This window comes from Pyxicephalus adspersus, chromosome 2 (genome assembly GCF_032062135.1).
Source record: "Pyxicephalus adspersus chromosome 2, UCB_Pads_2.0, whole genome shotgun sequence".
Taxonomy (NCBI): Eukaryota; Metazoa; Chordata; class Amphibia; order Anura; family Pyxicephalidae; genus Pyxicephalus; species Pyxicephalus adspersus.
The window spans coordinates 107947367-107963849 of NC_092859.1; the positions used below are offsets into that span (position 1 = coordinate 107947367).

General features: G+C 38.1%; 1 protein-coding gene across 1 annotated transcript in view; it reads left to right on the plus strand.

The window, feature by feature from the left end:
* Positions 1-16483, plus strand: part of SEPHS1 (selenophosphate synthetase 1) — a 37096-nt gene that overhangs the window by 10770 nt on the left and 9843 nt on the right. Inside the window, exons 3-7 of the mRNA XM_072399052.1 lie at positions 2543-2646; positions 3199-3322; positions 9784-9853; positions 12622-12712; positions 13689-13788. Of these exons, the coding sequence (XP_072255153.1) occupies positions 2543-2646; positions 3199-3322; positions 9784-9853; positions 12622-12712; positions 13689-13788 (489 nt within the window). The remainder of the gene's footprint in view (positions 1-2542; positions 2647-3198; positions 3323-9783; positions 9854-12621; positions 12713-13688; positions 13789-16483) is intronic.

The window sequence follows — 16483 nt, forward strand, 5'->3', positions numbered from 1 at the left end:
GATAACACAAATATCTAATCAGCCAACCACTAGGTAAGAAATCAAAACGACCTTCTGGGTATTAAAATTACTTTGAGAGTGGCATGCTTTATTGGCTATTCTTGCCAAGGGAGTTAGCCTTTCGGACTGTGATCTGCTGGTATTTTTGCATACAACCATCTTCTAGGCTTTCAGAGAAACCTGAAAAAGGGAAAATCTCCTGTAAGTGACAGTTCTCTGGCTTGATAATGCCTTGTTGAGTTTAGAGGAGAATGGCTCGAGCTGATTGACATGCACCAATAAATAACCATTTGTTACAGAAGAGTCAGAATGTAGAACATGTCTAATTTTGAAGCAGTCTGGCTACAGCAGCAGGTGACCACACCAGCAGGTGACCACACCAGGTCCACTCCTGTCAGCTAAGAAGAGGCACCTGAGGCCACAATTCATACCGGTTTACCATAAGTGCACAAGAAATGATTGGAAAGATGTTGCCTGGTCAGATCAGTCTCTATTTTTGCGGTGTCAGCAACATGAAAGCATGGATCCATTCTGCCTTGTATCAATGGTTCAGAGTGGTGATGGTGGTGTAATGGTGTGTTTTTTTTTCTTGTCGCACCTTTGGCCTTTAGAACTAATTGGGCATTTAAATGCCACGGTCTATTTAATATTACTAATATTATTTAGTAATAATAAATAGACTGTTATAGTCTATTTAATATTACTATATTAATATTTAATATTACTGCTGACCATGTCCATCCTGCTACTTTCTGCAGAATTTGTAAACCTTCCAGTTTCATTTGTTTCAATGGCAGTAGCTGATTGACCAGAGAATATTTCCAGATTCACTGCTTTATAAATGGTGTCCCATTTGTTTGCTATTCTAATCCATGGAATCAGTGAGCGTCAAATCACCCCCTCTACTGGCACATAAAACACCATATTTCTTTGTGTCCTATTATGTATCATTTGTTTCTTTTACTGTTTCATACCTCTTGAGGAGGACACCAGCCTATGCAGGTTCTTGTGGCAGGCCAGACCTTTTTCTTTGTGCGCATCACTGTGCAAATACCTCATAAAAGAAAGATCACCTTTAAAAACAACCTGATGAAGAAATGGGATCTGCATGGGTCTGTGCCAAGATGTTTAAGCAGTTTTATTTGGATTAGAGAACCTGTTCATACTAAATGAATGTTTTCCCATAGGGAAAAAATAAATAAACATATGCTGTTTAAAAAAAATCTCCTTTGAGTGTTTACTTTGGCTGTTGCATGGGGGAAAATGAGGCATTTTTTTCTTTGGGTGAGTCCTTTTTTTTTTTTCTTTGAGCTGTGTACTAACCTGCCATTTCCTTTTACCTGTGTGGTGAGAGATGTGCAGATTACAGTGGCACAGCACACTACACTAACTAAATTGTAGGATTACAGATTATTGTTAAATAGAAAATGCCAGTGGATAGGTGTTCACCAATGTGGTAATGACACTTTGTTTAAGACCTTTTTGCTGGCAAAGGCTGAAATACATATGAGAGCTGTTTAACCTGCCAAAGATTTATATTTTTCCTCTCCTGGAATTTACACAATTGTGGCACACAGCTAACCCTAGCAAAGGAGAGGACCTGAACTTGTTCTATTGCATTTTAATTTTCACTTGTCTCCTTCCCACTCTCACCCTTTAACTTTCCAGTGAATGGAAAACATCACACAGAAAAGCGTGTCTCCTTGTCGTTTTTCTCTCTCCTTGCATCAGAATGCACTGCATCACACCTGATTGGCTGCTTCTCCCTCACTCTTTCTGAGCTCTGCTGTACAGTAGACCTCAAGATGCTAATACCAAGTCAAATTCAGGTACTTTCCCTGCTCACATTCTAGAAATCTAATTAGTTATGTATTACAGATTACAGAGATGCGTTCATTTGTGTCCATAATCTGCCTTGAGTTCAGTTTAAACTAGTATTTTTGCAGTGAGTACACTTTTTTTTTTCTCTGTTAACACATTTGACATTTTGCTTTTCATAAACTGAAGCCGATAGCCATAATGATAGGCTTTGCATACATAGGAATTGTAAAACACAGTCACAGTACAGAAGGAATTGTATGGATTTGCAATAAACAAATAGGTCTCTATATGGAACTGCAGTAACTGAATGCCAGATGCAGAAACCATCATTTTAAAACCTGTTTTAAGTATGAAAAGGTTAGAACCTCTGTCAGATTTTGCACTGTTACTGAGACTATTTTTATCCTGAGCTACTAATAAATGTCACTAGAATATCAGGGGGAAGTCATGTTTGAGGCAATTCAGTTCTAACAGGCGTTTCAGTCCTTCTTATCCTTCTTCATTTTACTAGAGGTTTTGTTTTTATTGCTGCCTGTGTCCCTGTTTCATGTTCTGTTGGAAGTAGGGAAATGTCCTTCCCTCATCATCATGTTACTAGAAAGTAAAAGATCCCACAATGCAACACAGACCGCAGTAAAAAGATTTGACCAATGTGTTTGTGTGTTTTTTGACAATGAGATTTTCTTTTTGATAATTATATATTTTTTTTTTTTTTGTGCAGGTATTGGTATGGACACATGTGTCATTCCTTTAAGACATGGAGGCCTTTCTTTGGTTCAAACTACAGATTATATTTATCCCATTGTAGATGATCCTTATATGATGGTGAGTGACAATTATTTGTAATTAGAATTGAAAGGGCAAATACAAAACATGTTGGCTATATCTTTAAAATGGAAGTATATTAGGTTAATCTTTGCAGGAGAGGTGCTAACATACCTCCGTTGTAAAAAGGAGTCATTACTAGAGAAGGGGGATGTTCACTAATCACTCATATAAAGGGGATGTTTTATGGTTGGAGGGTGTTCATGAGATCGACTACTGACAAAAGTTGAGCATGCTGACTATGGTTTTATCCCTAGATTCAAGACTACTGCGTTTTTGTGCATATCTATATCTTCCTTCTTAGATCAGTCTTCTGGTCTAGTAAAGTAAATTAAATTGTGTGGTTTTAATCCCACTAGTACTAAATCGGCATTCCTTTATTAATATGTAAATGTCACTCCTAGAGTACTATGCTACTACTATTTCTGTTCTGATAGGCTAGGTTGGTTCGCTAATAATAAAAATCTGTCCCCTGTGCTTTCAGGGTGTCCTGTGTAAACCTTATAATGTCTACATAATCTGTTCTTTTTTTTTCTTTTTTTTTTTTTCTAGGGACGGATAGCATGCGCAAATGTATTAAGTGACCTATATGCAATGGGAGTCACTGAATGTGACAACATGCTTATGCTTCTTGGTGTCAGTAATAAACTGACAGATCGGGTAGGTTTTATAATGTGTAAGTATATCATGAAAGTTAGTACTGTTTCAAATCATATTTAATTCTACTGCATGAAGAAACACTTGTGCAAATGCTACACACCTAACCATTTGATATTTCATGGCAGTGTATGGATTCTTGCAATAATAATCACCAACCATAACAAAATGCTGTGGACATAGTAGAAAATCTTACCTGAAACATGTATCCTAGGAAACTCCAAGGGCTTCTATTTAACTAGGAAAATGCCAGAAATGGCAGGTTATTCATATAGGTCTTGTGATATATAAAAATAAAGCAAAGTCCCACTTTCACATGGGTGGGAATTTAGTGCATGCACACACTGTGTCCTTTCTGTTCAGTTGTTTCCTCTCATCTTATTTTGTGTTATTTGCCCCTGCCTTATTGATCTGTACATGGTAGGGAAGTCCTAATGGATGGACACTATGAAAATATTTCTGTATACAAGTTTGCTAGATCTCCGCCTAATCGGAGGGTAAGCAGTGCTCTCCCTCTTCTCTCTTGTAAGCAAGTTGACATACCAGTGTGCATAGCAGTAGGTTATGGATCAGGCGAAACCTGTATTACTGGAGGCTAATATCAAATCAGATTTATTCTATATCGAGGTTTAATTACTTTGAATATATATATATATATATATATATATATATATACATATGCAGCACTTTTTACCTAGGGATCACTTGGGTTTAATGAGTTCAATTCCATTTCACATTAAAGTTTCTTGTTTTACTATAACAAACACTCATGTGCACAATTTAGCAAACTGTGTTTATTGCTGTGTGTGTTTCATTGTAAATATCTATTCTATGGTTCCTATTTTTCAAAATGTGGTTATCAGAAAAGAGGTCACAAAATGTTTTATCTTAAATTCCCCAATTTTTACAAGTACCTATTTCTTATCACTACCTTTATAATAATGCAGATCTATTTCTTCACTATTATCTGTACGTCTTCCAGTTCCAATTGCCTTCGCCAGATGAAACCTAGAATCTGGTATGTACTTCTTATTGCAAAAAAGGGGCAATGATGTGCCTTGTGCAATATACATGCTTACCTTCCTGATTGCTGTCATAAGCTTTCAAAAAAGCACTTTCCAGCCTCCCCTTTGTTCTCAATGTACCCTATTCATGTTTACATGGCCTTACAAGCATTGTGTGTGGTATCTTTTGTTGTGGTGTGCAGATTGTCAAAAATGATAAAGGAAACACGTACTAAAGAGTAATATTGGAACTTCTTTTGTCCTGTTGAAGTTAATATTGCCTTAAGACAAGTATTCAGGAAACCCTAACTCATGTTCTGCTGTCAGGTTCTTTTAGGGGGTCTCCAAACGGATCATCAGGGATGAACAGTAAATCCTAATTAAGAAGATTTATTGTTGCAACAGAGAAAATCAAATGCTTAGCAGTTAAAGCAAATAAATTCTTACTAAAACCAGGAAATACATCATACAATTTTATAGGCATACAGAATCACTCCTGTATAGGAGGACTTAAGCCATTATCTAATTGTCATTAAGCAGATTGTCCAATAATAACATATAATCGGAAGTCCATATAAGCATAAAAGCTCACAAACGGTTAATGGAGTGGATAAACCACGTGTCTAGCACTTTTGGCACAGAAATGACTGTCCACCATCTTGGATTCTTGTTCAGGCTGGTATCAACCACAAGGGTCTCATGAACCTTCAAGGCCATTCTGTGCTCAGCTTTCAGGGTCATCTCTCTGATTGTTTTTTGTTGCAGCTGGTCTCTGAAAACAATCAAACAAAACAGTAACTATTCTACATAGAAGCAGAGTATATTTTATATGCTATATACAGACCCCCTTTTATTTCTCTCATTCCCTCCTATGTGAGGGTCACACTCTATCTTTCCCTCCTATCTATGGTGCAATAGATTAACAGTGCTACATTCACCTCCTGGGTGTAGAGTCCCTCTTTTCCAGGATGTGACTCCCTTATAGGATCTGAGGATCTAATTCACAACATCTATGTCCTCAGATCTGTCCATGTCTGGCACTTGATACATAATGAATGTCTTAAAGGGTGTCTTTTCTGAGACAATGGGGTTTGCATACATTCCACTAACTAATACTTCTGGCAATAAAACACATTTAAAAAGCAATTACACAATTAGAAGGGATAATATTAAAAATTAAAAATCAGTTCCTTTTTGTAGAAAACTTCCTATCCAAGAAAAAACATTTCCAGACCATTATTTCCACATAAAAGGCATTATGGGTCTCTGTGTACAGACCTTTGTCACGCTTGGGGAGACATGCCAACTAGCGGGTGCTATAGCTTGCACAGAAGTAGTGTGAGCCCCGTGAAGGGCCAAGGCGCAGAGTTTCTGACGCAATCGGATACAAATACTGGATTAAGCAACAGGTGGAAGAACAACCCAGCAGAACTAGGGTACTCTGCACTAGTGAAGACACAATGCAAAAACACTCAGTGTTGTGTCTGAGCTAGCTAAATTGCCAGGGATGATCAAGAGGCTATTTTCTGGTTGGCTAGTGGGTTGGGCGAAACTGATAAAACTTGGGGGAGCAGGCATGCCCAGAGTTAGTACTGCCTGCATGCACAGTAGGGAGGTGCCTGCGCTTTAGAGAGGAAGAGGTATGCGTGACATCACTGACAAATTCACTTTATTAGTGAAGGAGTGCATTACCCTGCAAATATAATACAATATAAAAGCAGGAAAGGCCAAAGCACTGAACATCAAAATATATAATCCCCAAATATTCATCCTTTTTCTGACACAGCTATAAAAATTAGAGCTATACTTTCTTAAATTTGCACAATTTGACCGTTTTTCGAATCTTAACCAAATTCCAAATATACAAAACTTTATTCTCATGTAACTTCATTCTGGTGCAATTGAAAAAAACGTTTACCCATCTTTTGTTTGTGATAGAACTTTCTTGCTGCATCTGGGTGTAGCCAAGTCTCTTTTACATGTAATCTAACAGTTGTGATAGGAATCGGGCGCACAAGTAGATCTTGACATTAGGATTACAAGCTGAATTTTGTAAAGTTGTCATCAGAACCCAGTCCATTGACTTCAGGCTGCATATACCAGGTTTCTGCAATAGAAGAAACACTTTTGTACATACGTTAGTTCCGAGATAAAGATTACACATATCAAGACAAATCATTTAATATTCTGAAAGTCTAACTAATATGCAAAATTTTAACCCCATCTTTGTATAATTTGTGATACTTTACTTTGTATAATCACACTTCAATGCTTTCTACTTTTACTAGTCAAGCCTTTTTGTTTAGAAACATATCTACACAAACTAGTTTATACACATCCACTCCTAAATGTAGTATAGAAGATCTGTAGGCACAGAAATAGGTACAAAAGGTGTAAAAATGTATAGTGAGTACTTTTGTTGGGTTGTGTGGATTATTTTTGGACAGATCAAGCACCTCTGTAGACAGTCCTGACATTTTCCTAATGTGTCACTAATGAACCAGGTAGCTTTGATCATTTGGGCCATTGCCTTAGGGCTAGTTGTAGCATCAGGGTAAGCATTTGGGGTCATCATACATTGATAACAGACCAGTAGTTTCATCTATGACCTTGGTTCCCTCTCTTTCCATCTGTTCCTTCCACCCTTCAGGCAACAATTTAATTCTCTGCATCCCACCGTGAAGTCTTTTTTGTTTTTTTGTTTTTTTTCCTTTTGTCTCTGTTCAAGTTTCTTCTTCCTCCTTCTCATAATCTGTAGTCTTCTGTACTACTTGGATCATGGTAGTTCCTGATTGTCCTGCTGTGAGATCTGTAAGACTGTTTGCTTTTTCTTCCTGGAATAGACCTTTGGTGTGAGCTTTAACCTTCAGTACAGCTACTTCCAGTGGTTTGATGCCTGCATCAAATACATCTTAAACTTGTTCCTAATTTTTTATTGGCTTCCCAGCAGCTGTATTGATTCCCCTGTTCTTCCACTAATGGATATTGGCTATCTATATGGCTGTCTGTATGAATGTTCACTGTCTTGCCTTCTGCCACTTCACATGCTCTTGTGAGGGCCACCAATTGCGCTGCTTGAGCGAACATTGAAGAAAGAAGTGATTGGGTCTCAACCATGCTCTCCAGTGTTGTAACAGCATATGACTGTTCTATGTAGCTGAACACAATCATGTGCAGGAGGAGGGGGTATGATTCACTTCTCCCTCCTCTAGTGAATACATTTCTGGATAAGGACAGGTACTGTTGGGTGATGTGAGACAATTACACTGTAACATGTATGTCCAATCTCAGTAAGCAATCTTCTGCAGGAGGAGTGCTGCTTCAGCTACAGGATCCGAGGGCACACATCCGTATACCGCAACTGGTGATTCAACTCTTCTGTGTCACTGCTCATAACAGTGCTACCACACACACACACACACACACCAGTGCTTGGGATGGGACATTTGCCTGTTTGAGTCTGACACTTCAGCCTCAGATGTCCTATGAAAGGGGACAGGTAATAGATGACAGGGGTTTGAGCAATGTCTACAATTAGGGAAATAACATTCTACTGAATGTGTCCATCAGTGTATAAGAATATCTACAACATATTTGAAGGGGTGATAACACATTCTTTAACAGCAATTGCCATTTCCAACAATCAATTTGCTCCTTTTTATTGTTATGCCTCCACAACCTTACATTTTATCCTCTTGCTTTTCAGTTCTAGACAACATTCCGTGACCTTTGTAACATTTTTAAACTCCTATATATATATATATATATACAATACTGCCTGTATCGATCAAACGTTTGTTCATCGCGCATGTTTAGAACATGCACGATCACTGAACGACCGTACACACGATAGATGGTCAACGATCGTCATCCGATCCGCCGGTCCGGCCGTTCATTTCCAACGACTATCCTCGTTCGTCGGCGTTGTTGGTTACTTTTTTAACAAACAATTTTTGGCCAATCGGTCATTTGTCGTTCGTTCGTCGTTCATTTCCAACGATAAAAATTGGACGTGTGTACGCAGCTTAATTCTTCTGCAATCTTTCTTGTCACTTTTCTTTTTCTCTCCAATCAAATACTCAATGATTATTTAGTATATTTGTAACTGCTGTAGATGGCATCCACTTCTGATTAGGACAAGCATTTTACAATTTCTCTGTCAGCAGAGTATACAGTTCAGCTGCACATAGCACTCACTTAATTTGTACCCATCACAACTACCATAATCAGCCAATTGTGGTAGGATGTCAAAGTTCATATTATACTCTATAAAACTCCTCTTCTTTTTATGATGTCTTTCACTACCTGATACATTTGATGTTTAATAACCAAATCACCAAATGTAGTTATAGCATTAACTAGAAATTCATTTCTCTCAGCATCCAGCTAATTTTGTGTTTCTGGTAGGGAGGGGCTGCTGGACGCTGGAATACAGCTGCTGCCATCTCACTACTGCTCTTCTCCTTTCTTTTTTTGGGAGCTGACAAGCATTAGCCAAACAACCTCAGCAATCAAAATTATACATTTTCTTTGTCGTTTCCTATTGAGGATATGCATTTTTACAGTCATTGTGACTATTTCAATAGGAGTAAAAGGAATTCAGGAATTTGTCATCGTTACTTCCTTAATGAGCACAACAGTATTTGCCGAGTCTCCTATATGCCATGTTCAGTCTGTATATGTAACTGCAACGCTTACTGAACATACTACATTACATTACTACTACTACTACTACATACTACAAGGATTAGGAGGGGAAGGTGTTGCTCTAATTTCAGGAGACTCTGAACTTCACAGGGACTCTTTACCGGGGCAGATTTTGAATTCCGTGGCGGATTATGAGAACTTTTCATACTTCCATCACCTTACTCTATTTTATCTCATCTCCAGAGGGATGAATAATTACACATGTAAGTAACATCTACATGAGCTGGCTTCTGCACTCTGAATTTATGCATACTTTTGGTACACATTCCAATCCTCACACAAAAAATTATGTGACATAATTTTTCTGGCACAGGTGTAATACCATCTTTTATTAGATTTACAATCTTTTTGGTTGCATTTCCTATTTGTTTAACCATACTTGTGACACATTTTCTTCCTTTGTTCGTACTCGGTAATTGGCCATGATAATCACTATACACCATCAACCATAGTGGCAAATTATATGACCCGTCCTTTGGCATATTATCCGGATCATGATAAAACAATTAACAGTCCATGATATTATTTTAGTGGTCTTGCCCAACCAGTCACCTTATCTATTTGTCACTTCTGTGAGCAGACTATTTGTGCCCTTAGGGGGTCTTGAAGTCCCATTGCACATGATTTTCACCTGGCTCTCTTAGTCTTAGTCTTTTGAGTTGGTCTTTTGCAGTTTCGGTTTAGCTCATCCAACCCTCACCCAAGACCTTTTTGGCCAGCTGGCCTAGCCCGACATCAAAATGTCTCAGTCTTTAAACTATTCCTGTAGTTTCACCTGAGAACAACCATCCCGCCAGGAGCGACCTGTTACAAAACGGGAATCAGCCGTTTGTCTTTGGGTGAGGTTACGTGAGCTATGAAAGACTACGTCAGTCCTTGGTCTTTTAGTTAGTCTTTTGCATAGCTCACCTAACTTCACCCTACGACTAAATCAGAGACAGTCTTTTAAATCATCTAGATACGTTGCTGACCTCTCTCTCGTCACACTCTTCTCTTGCTGAAGTCTCTTTTACCAAAACATACAGAAACAGAAATGTGACAAATCCTTCTATTGTAGCAACTTACAAGACCAAAATATTTCTTTATCTCTATTGCCACTGTCTGCCTTAAAACTTTACAGCAATGTTTCAGGTTATACACTTCAGATGCATTCATCTCACCGTCTTATCCCGACCTGAATCCAATCCAGCAATCCCCTAAGCCAACACTAGCCGCAGCGGTCAGAATAATAGTAATAAAAAAAAGTTCCTACCGTGGCCAATGGTTCTGCCTCGGGGTTCAAGTTTCCTTGTTCAGGAATTATTGGAATGGATCCAAGTCCACAGCTCCAAATGTCAGGTTCTTTTAAGGGGTCTCCAAACAGACCATCAGGGATGAGACCGTAGATCCTAATTAAGAAGATTTATTGTTGCAACAGAGAAAATCAAATGCTTTGCAGTTAAAGCAAAGAGATTCTTACTAAAACCAGGAAATACATCAATCTTTATAGGCATACAAAAACACTCCTGTATAGGAGGGCTTAAGCCGTTATCTAATTGTCATTAAGCAGATTGTCCAATAACTTATAATTGGAAGTCCATAAAGGTTTGCAAACAGTTAATGGGGTGGATAAACCACGTGTCTAGCACTTTTGGCACAGAAATGACTGTCCACCATCTTGGATTCCTGTTCAGGCTGGTATCAACCACAAGGGTCTCTTAAGCTACGTACACACTTCCAATTATTATCGTCGGAAAACGAACGACGGGCTATGCAGCCCATAAGAAAAGAAGGTTTATTAGCATATCATATATGTGAGGCAATACAAAATTAACAACGAAAACAATAAAAGGTTGGCTCTCCTATGCACAAACACAAAAGAGAATGTCAGATAAACTAAAGAGTTTATTTTGTATTGCCTCACATATATGCTATGTAAACACTTATACTAAATATATTTTGAAATTTAGCCACTCAAAACCCCAGTCTTTTCTCTTTCTTTTTGTTTTATTGACATATTAGCCCATATTATATTGTTAGCCCACCCCTGGGGTGGGCTAACAATATACTCTCAAAGAAATAGTAGTAATGCCTTTTCCTCTAGCTCTTATTTTTACACAACTATAGTAGTTGGCAATGAACCTGCTCAGCTTGAAAAGTGCAGTTCTGGTTTCTGGTTGGTTTCTTTGTCATAGCCGTCCGTGCTAAATTATTGGTCATGCTTAATGCAATACACATAATTTGTCTTAATGTCTGGCCAGATGTGAAGGAGCTGAATAGTGACCATGTGTAGTAGTGTTTCTGTGGTGACCCAAGGAGACATTATTATTAATAATATTATTATTATTACACAGTATTTATATATCTCCATCATTTTACTCAGTGCTGCACAAAGTCCATAGTCATGTCACTAGCTGTCCCTCAAAGGAGCTCAGAATCTAATGTCCCTACCATAGTCATATGTCATTAATGTACTCTAAGGTCAATTTTAGGGGGAAGTCAATTACCCTAACTGCATGTTTTTGGGATGTGGGAGGAAACGGGAGTACCCGGAGGAAACCCACGCAGACACCGGGAGAACCTGCAAACTCCATGCAGATAGTGTCCTGGCTGGGGTTCAAACATAGGGCCTAGCGCTGCAAAGGCCGAAGTGCTAACCTGGGCTACTGGGCTGCCCTATCTTCTCCTGCCCACTAGTAATAAAACTAGCACCTTCTTTGCACTAGTCTACATGCTGGGGAATCGAAATACATCCATAAACATTGACTCCTAATGTTTAACCTCCATCCACATATTAACATATTTATATATGCGTTCATCTGCACAAAGTTACATGTTGGACTTTCACAATGTAACAATTTTAGTACCGTGTAAGGTATTTTTAGGAATTTTGTATCACTATACTTTGTAACTGGCTGTACTAAATTTTCAATGTTACTAATCAGTTATTCATATTTTAGTTCATAACAATGTTGCAATTCCTGGCTCTTATTGCACTAGATATTGAAATATTCTTAGAGCTGACTGCCTGGTTCATTATTGGCATACACAGTGTCTACCAGCAGAGGGCAACCTAACACATGATAAAAGAAGGCCTTCTAGTTGATCTGCACCATGCAATATTTGATGCCTTGTTCTCAAGCAGTATTTCTAATCATTTTCTGTTCTGAAATAAGTGACCAGCATATTCTCACAAATGTATTGTTGAATTACTTTTTTAAGACAATTATTAATTTTATTATTATTCCTTCTGGACAAATTTACCAGAACAAAAAAAAAATTCTGTCCAGAGTGCATAGCTTACCGAGACTGGTAGAATGCTAAAACAGTAGGTTATTCTGTTGCTTTGCTTGAAGTACTAAATAAGCAAAGCACATCCTGTTGAGTTTTGTGTGTGTGTATTATTTTATATATATATGTATGTATATATATATATATATATATATATGTATATGTGTGTGTGTATATATATATATTGGAGCAGTGACTAGTTTTTAAAAAGTCCTGAAAAATTTCTGCTTTAAATTTCCTTTATCTATTACAATTTAAAAAAAAGTGTATGTTTGTTTTTTATGAGCCATATCTTTATTACGCTTTTGCTATACATGTTCATTTTGTGTATACTCAGGCCAGACAATGCAGTGCCTGGAGATGTACTTGTGCTGACAAAACCTTTGGGGACCCAAGTTGCAGTAGCAGTTCATCAGTGGCTGGATATTGTAAGTATGCTGTTGCATTAATATAGAACCATGTAAACTTTTTGTTGACCATTGCTGTTCCTTTATAAACAAGGTACAAAATGTGTGGTATATAAAGCTGCTCTTCATAAGTTGTTCTAAAATGTTTGGTAATTGTGCATTAGTAATTTTTTTTCTTATCTGAAATTAAGATTAAATGTTTTTATGTGTAGTCTAACCTTAGATAAAGGTCAAAATTAATTTGTATGCATCAATGGAAGCAGCAAAAAAAAGAGTGAAAAAGAGTAAAAAAAAAAACAGTAAAAGACATCTGCAGCGGAATATGAGAAAGCAAAGTGCATGTTACTACTGATAGATAAATTGTATCATGCGTCACATAAGCAGGTAATTGCCCAACATTTTAAATTGTAAATATTTGGACAGATACTGAATGGCTTGTTTAGGTTTGTATTCATCTTGCACAGTTTTGGTTACTTTAGTTCTAGAGAGACTGGATGGAGGCTAGTAATGCCGGCAGTTGCCTCGGCTGTACCCTGTTATTCCTTTAGAGGCCAGGGAGAGCAAACTCCCTACGAAAAACGCTTGTCGATTGCCCCAATTTAAAGTGAAGTATTGCGTCCAAGTTCAGCATTCTGATATTCTACAGTTGCCAGTAATAATGCATTTAACTTTTGAATGACAGGAGATGGTTTTAGAGGGGACAGTACTCACAACATTCATAATAGATGTTGTATATAATTAAATAATAATAACAATAAAAAAATGACCAATAGAAGCAACTATATATGTATTCTCACAAGTTCGGTTTAACCTGCATACAGGGACAATTACCTTTTATATTTTCCTTTATCTGACGTGAATATCAAAAAATTCTAAAACTGTATCTGGGACATTCACTGAGGTATTTATGATCTCAGTCCTATAAACATTCACAGCATATTAGAACCATGTATGCTGTTTACATTGTAATGTTTGTATTTTTTTTTACCATCCCCAGCCAGAAAAATGGAATAAAATAAAACTAGTGGTGACCCAGGAAGATGTGGAGTTGGCATACCAGGAGGCAATGATGAACATGGCGCGGCTAAACCGAACTGGTACAGAAAATTGTTTTAATTCGATCTCAGACTGCAAAGTTTTAGTTTTTGGTACTTTTGGGTAGAATTTTGCATTTCTCGCTATTAACATTCATTATTCTTCTTTTTTTCAATATACCCAACCTTAATGCTTTTGGCAAGAGCCTTTCCCAGTTAAGTATTTGTTTTACTGGTAATGCAAAATGCTCATCTGCCAAAGATTTTTTGAAAAAGGTAGAAATATTGGAAGCCACTATTGAGGTCATACTTTGTGAAGTTTCATTTTCTGAAGCTCTCATTACTTCTTTCAAAAGTGACTCAATGTCTCAAATTAATGATGCGTGTAATGGATTATCTGACAGTTGATTTGCATATTCTTCGTTCTGGGTCAATGGTTTGCAAATAATGACAAAATGATTATTATTAAACCAGATTTATATAGAAGCAACATATTACATAGCACTTTACATTTAAATAGGAGAAAGAGAGGACCCTGCCATGTAGAGCTTACAATCTAGGAGGTGAGGGAAATAACACACAATAGGATGGGTGATATGTAATGGTGGGAAGTAGTGAGGCTTTCAAAAGACAAGTAGAAGCAGAAAGTAGGAGCAGGCTGAATAGGATGAGGAAGACCATTCCAGAGAGTTGGGGCAGCTCTAGAAAAGTCTTGGAGCTGTGCATGTGATGAGGTTATGGGTGAGGAGGTCAGTAGTAGGTCATTGGAGGAGCGAAGAGAGCAGCTAGAAGAGTACCAGAGAGGAGGATGTTAAAGTAGTCCAGATGAGAGATAAGAGTGTGAGAAAAGGAATTTGGTGGTCCCTGGGAACTGGTAAGGCCAGATTTTGGAGATGTTGCGTAGGTGAAAGTGACAGGACCTGGAAATGTTCTGAATATAAGTAGTAAATAAGAAGACAGAATCAAAGGTGATACCAAGACAAAGTGCCTGAGGGGGGGGACAAAAAACAGTGTTGTTAACAGTTAGGAATATGTCAGGGGGAGATTTGGAATGTGAGGGTAAGGGGAGGGGGGAGATGATGAGTTCGTTTTTTTTTCCAGGTTAAGTTTCAGAAATCTGTCAGACATTCATGATGAGATGCCTCACAGGCAGCACAAAACCATATCATCCATCATCCATGAAGTCAGCGTTGAGGCCAGATTTTCTCCACTTTTGTAGATTTTTGGTGTGATTGTTGTGCCAGGATCAGCGGTTAGAAGGACGGGGGTAGTGGGAGGGGCAACTTTATCCAGAGCCAAAGAAGAGTGTGGTAGAACTGATGGCAGCTTTATCTGGAGATGTGATTTTAGAGGAGCATAGGCAGAGAAAGCAGTAGAGTGAAGTCAGACAGCAAGTTACCAGACTGGGAAGGAGGAGAGGGAATAGAGCCAATGTGGCAAACTTAAGTCCATGTTAACGGCTCCTATAATATGGGTTGTAGTGAGGCTTGTTGATTTCCAGGAGTGGGATTGGATGAGTCAGTCAGAGAGATGGCTTGGTGAAATAGCAGTTCAGGATGGCAGCAGTAGAGGTTGTGTTGGGAGTCCAGGTGGATGCTTCATGATGAATGAGTCCAAAGGCATGAGATGGGAATTGGGAGTCTAATGAATGTCCAGTTCTGTTTCAATTCCTGCTTCAATTCCCTGGATTGATTCTCATTGCACTTATAATTTGGCATTTTGAATTTGGGCACGTGACCAGGATAACTGGCATAACAGCCCTGCAGTAGTGCACTGAAAATCACATTGGCGATGGCAGCTCTCCATATTTTTATGCTAACCTGTCCCATTTCTGTTTTAGTAATTTGCAATAACTTTCATAAGGACACAAATACAAATTCCATAGTCCAAAATAAGTTAACATTGAGCATATCCAATATTATAAAACTGTATGACTCTTTACTATAAGGCATGTATCATTCTATAGTTGATAAGAAGTAAAATGCTGTGAAAATTCCTGAGATTATCATTGTTAAAGTCCATACTGGCCCACTAATGTCAAGGAGCCATATTGCTTGGCTTTCGCTAGCAGGAAACACATGATAATCACAAGATTTATTAGTCTACATGGGGACAGTAGACCTGACTTATTAAAGCTCTCCAAGATTGGAAGAGATAGACATGGGAGAACCTGGAAGGGCCAACAAACCTGTAATAGACCTGGTCCAGGATTGAAATCATTTGCCAACTAACATCAAATGATTTTGAAACAATCCATTCCAAGTTTGCTGGATCACCCAGGTTCTCCCATGTCTACCTTTCTCTAGTCTCGGAGTGCTTTATTAAAATCCGTTCCACGGAGTCAAATTAATGATACCTTACCATATGTGGCTGCCTTTCTCAATCTTACGAAAATTCTTAAAATAAATGTATTTTCTATAATTACTACAGCCACAGCTCACAGTATGAGAAAAATCACTTTGAAAAATCACCTCTACATTACTGACCAGGGGGAACAATGTCTCCCTTACAGAGAGCCAAAAAGCTCATTGGTGCCAGTGGTAACTGACCTAAGAGGCACAAATTGCTCAAGGAACACCTAGTAACATTGGGAGAAACTGTGGCTAAGAAACAAGTCACATTTACCAGATACACCTTTCCTGAAGAGTAAACCTTATCTCTTTTTGTCCTAATTAAAGGTGCGTACACACTTCCAATTTTTATCGTTCCAATCGAACGACGAACGATCGATTGGGCAAAAAATCGTTCGTAAAAAAGT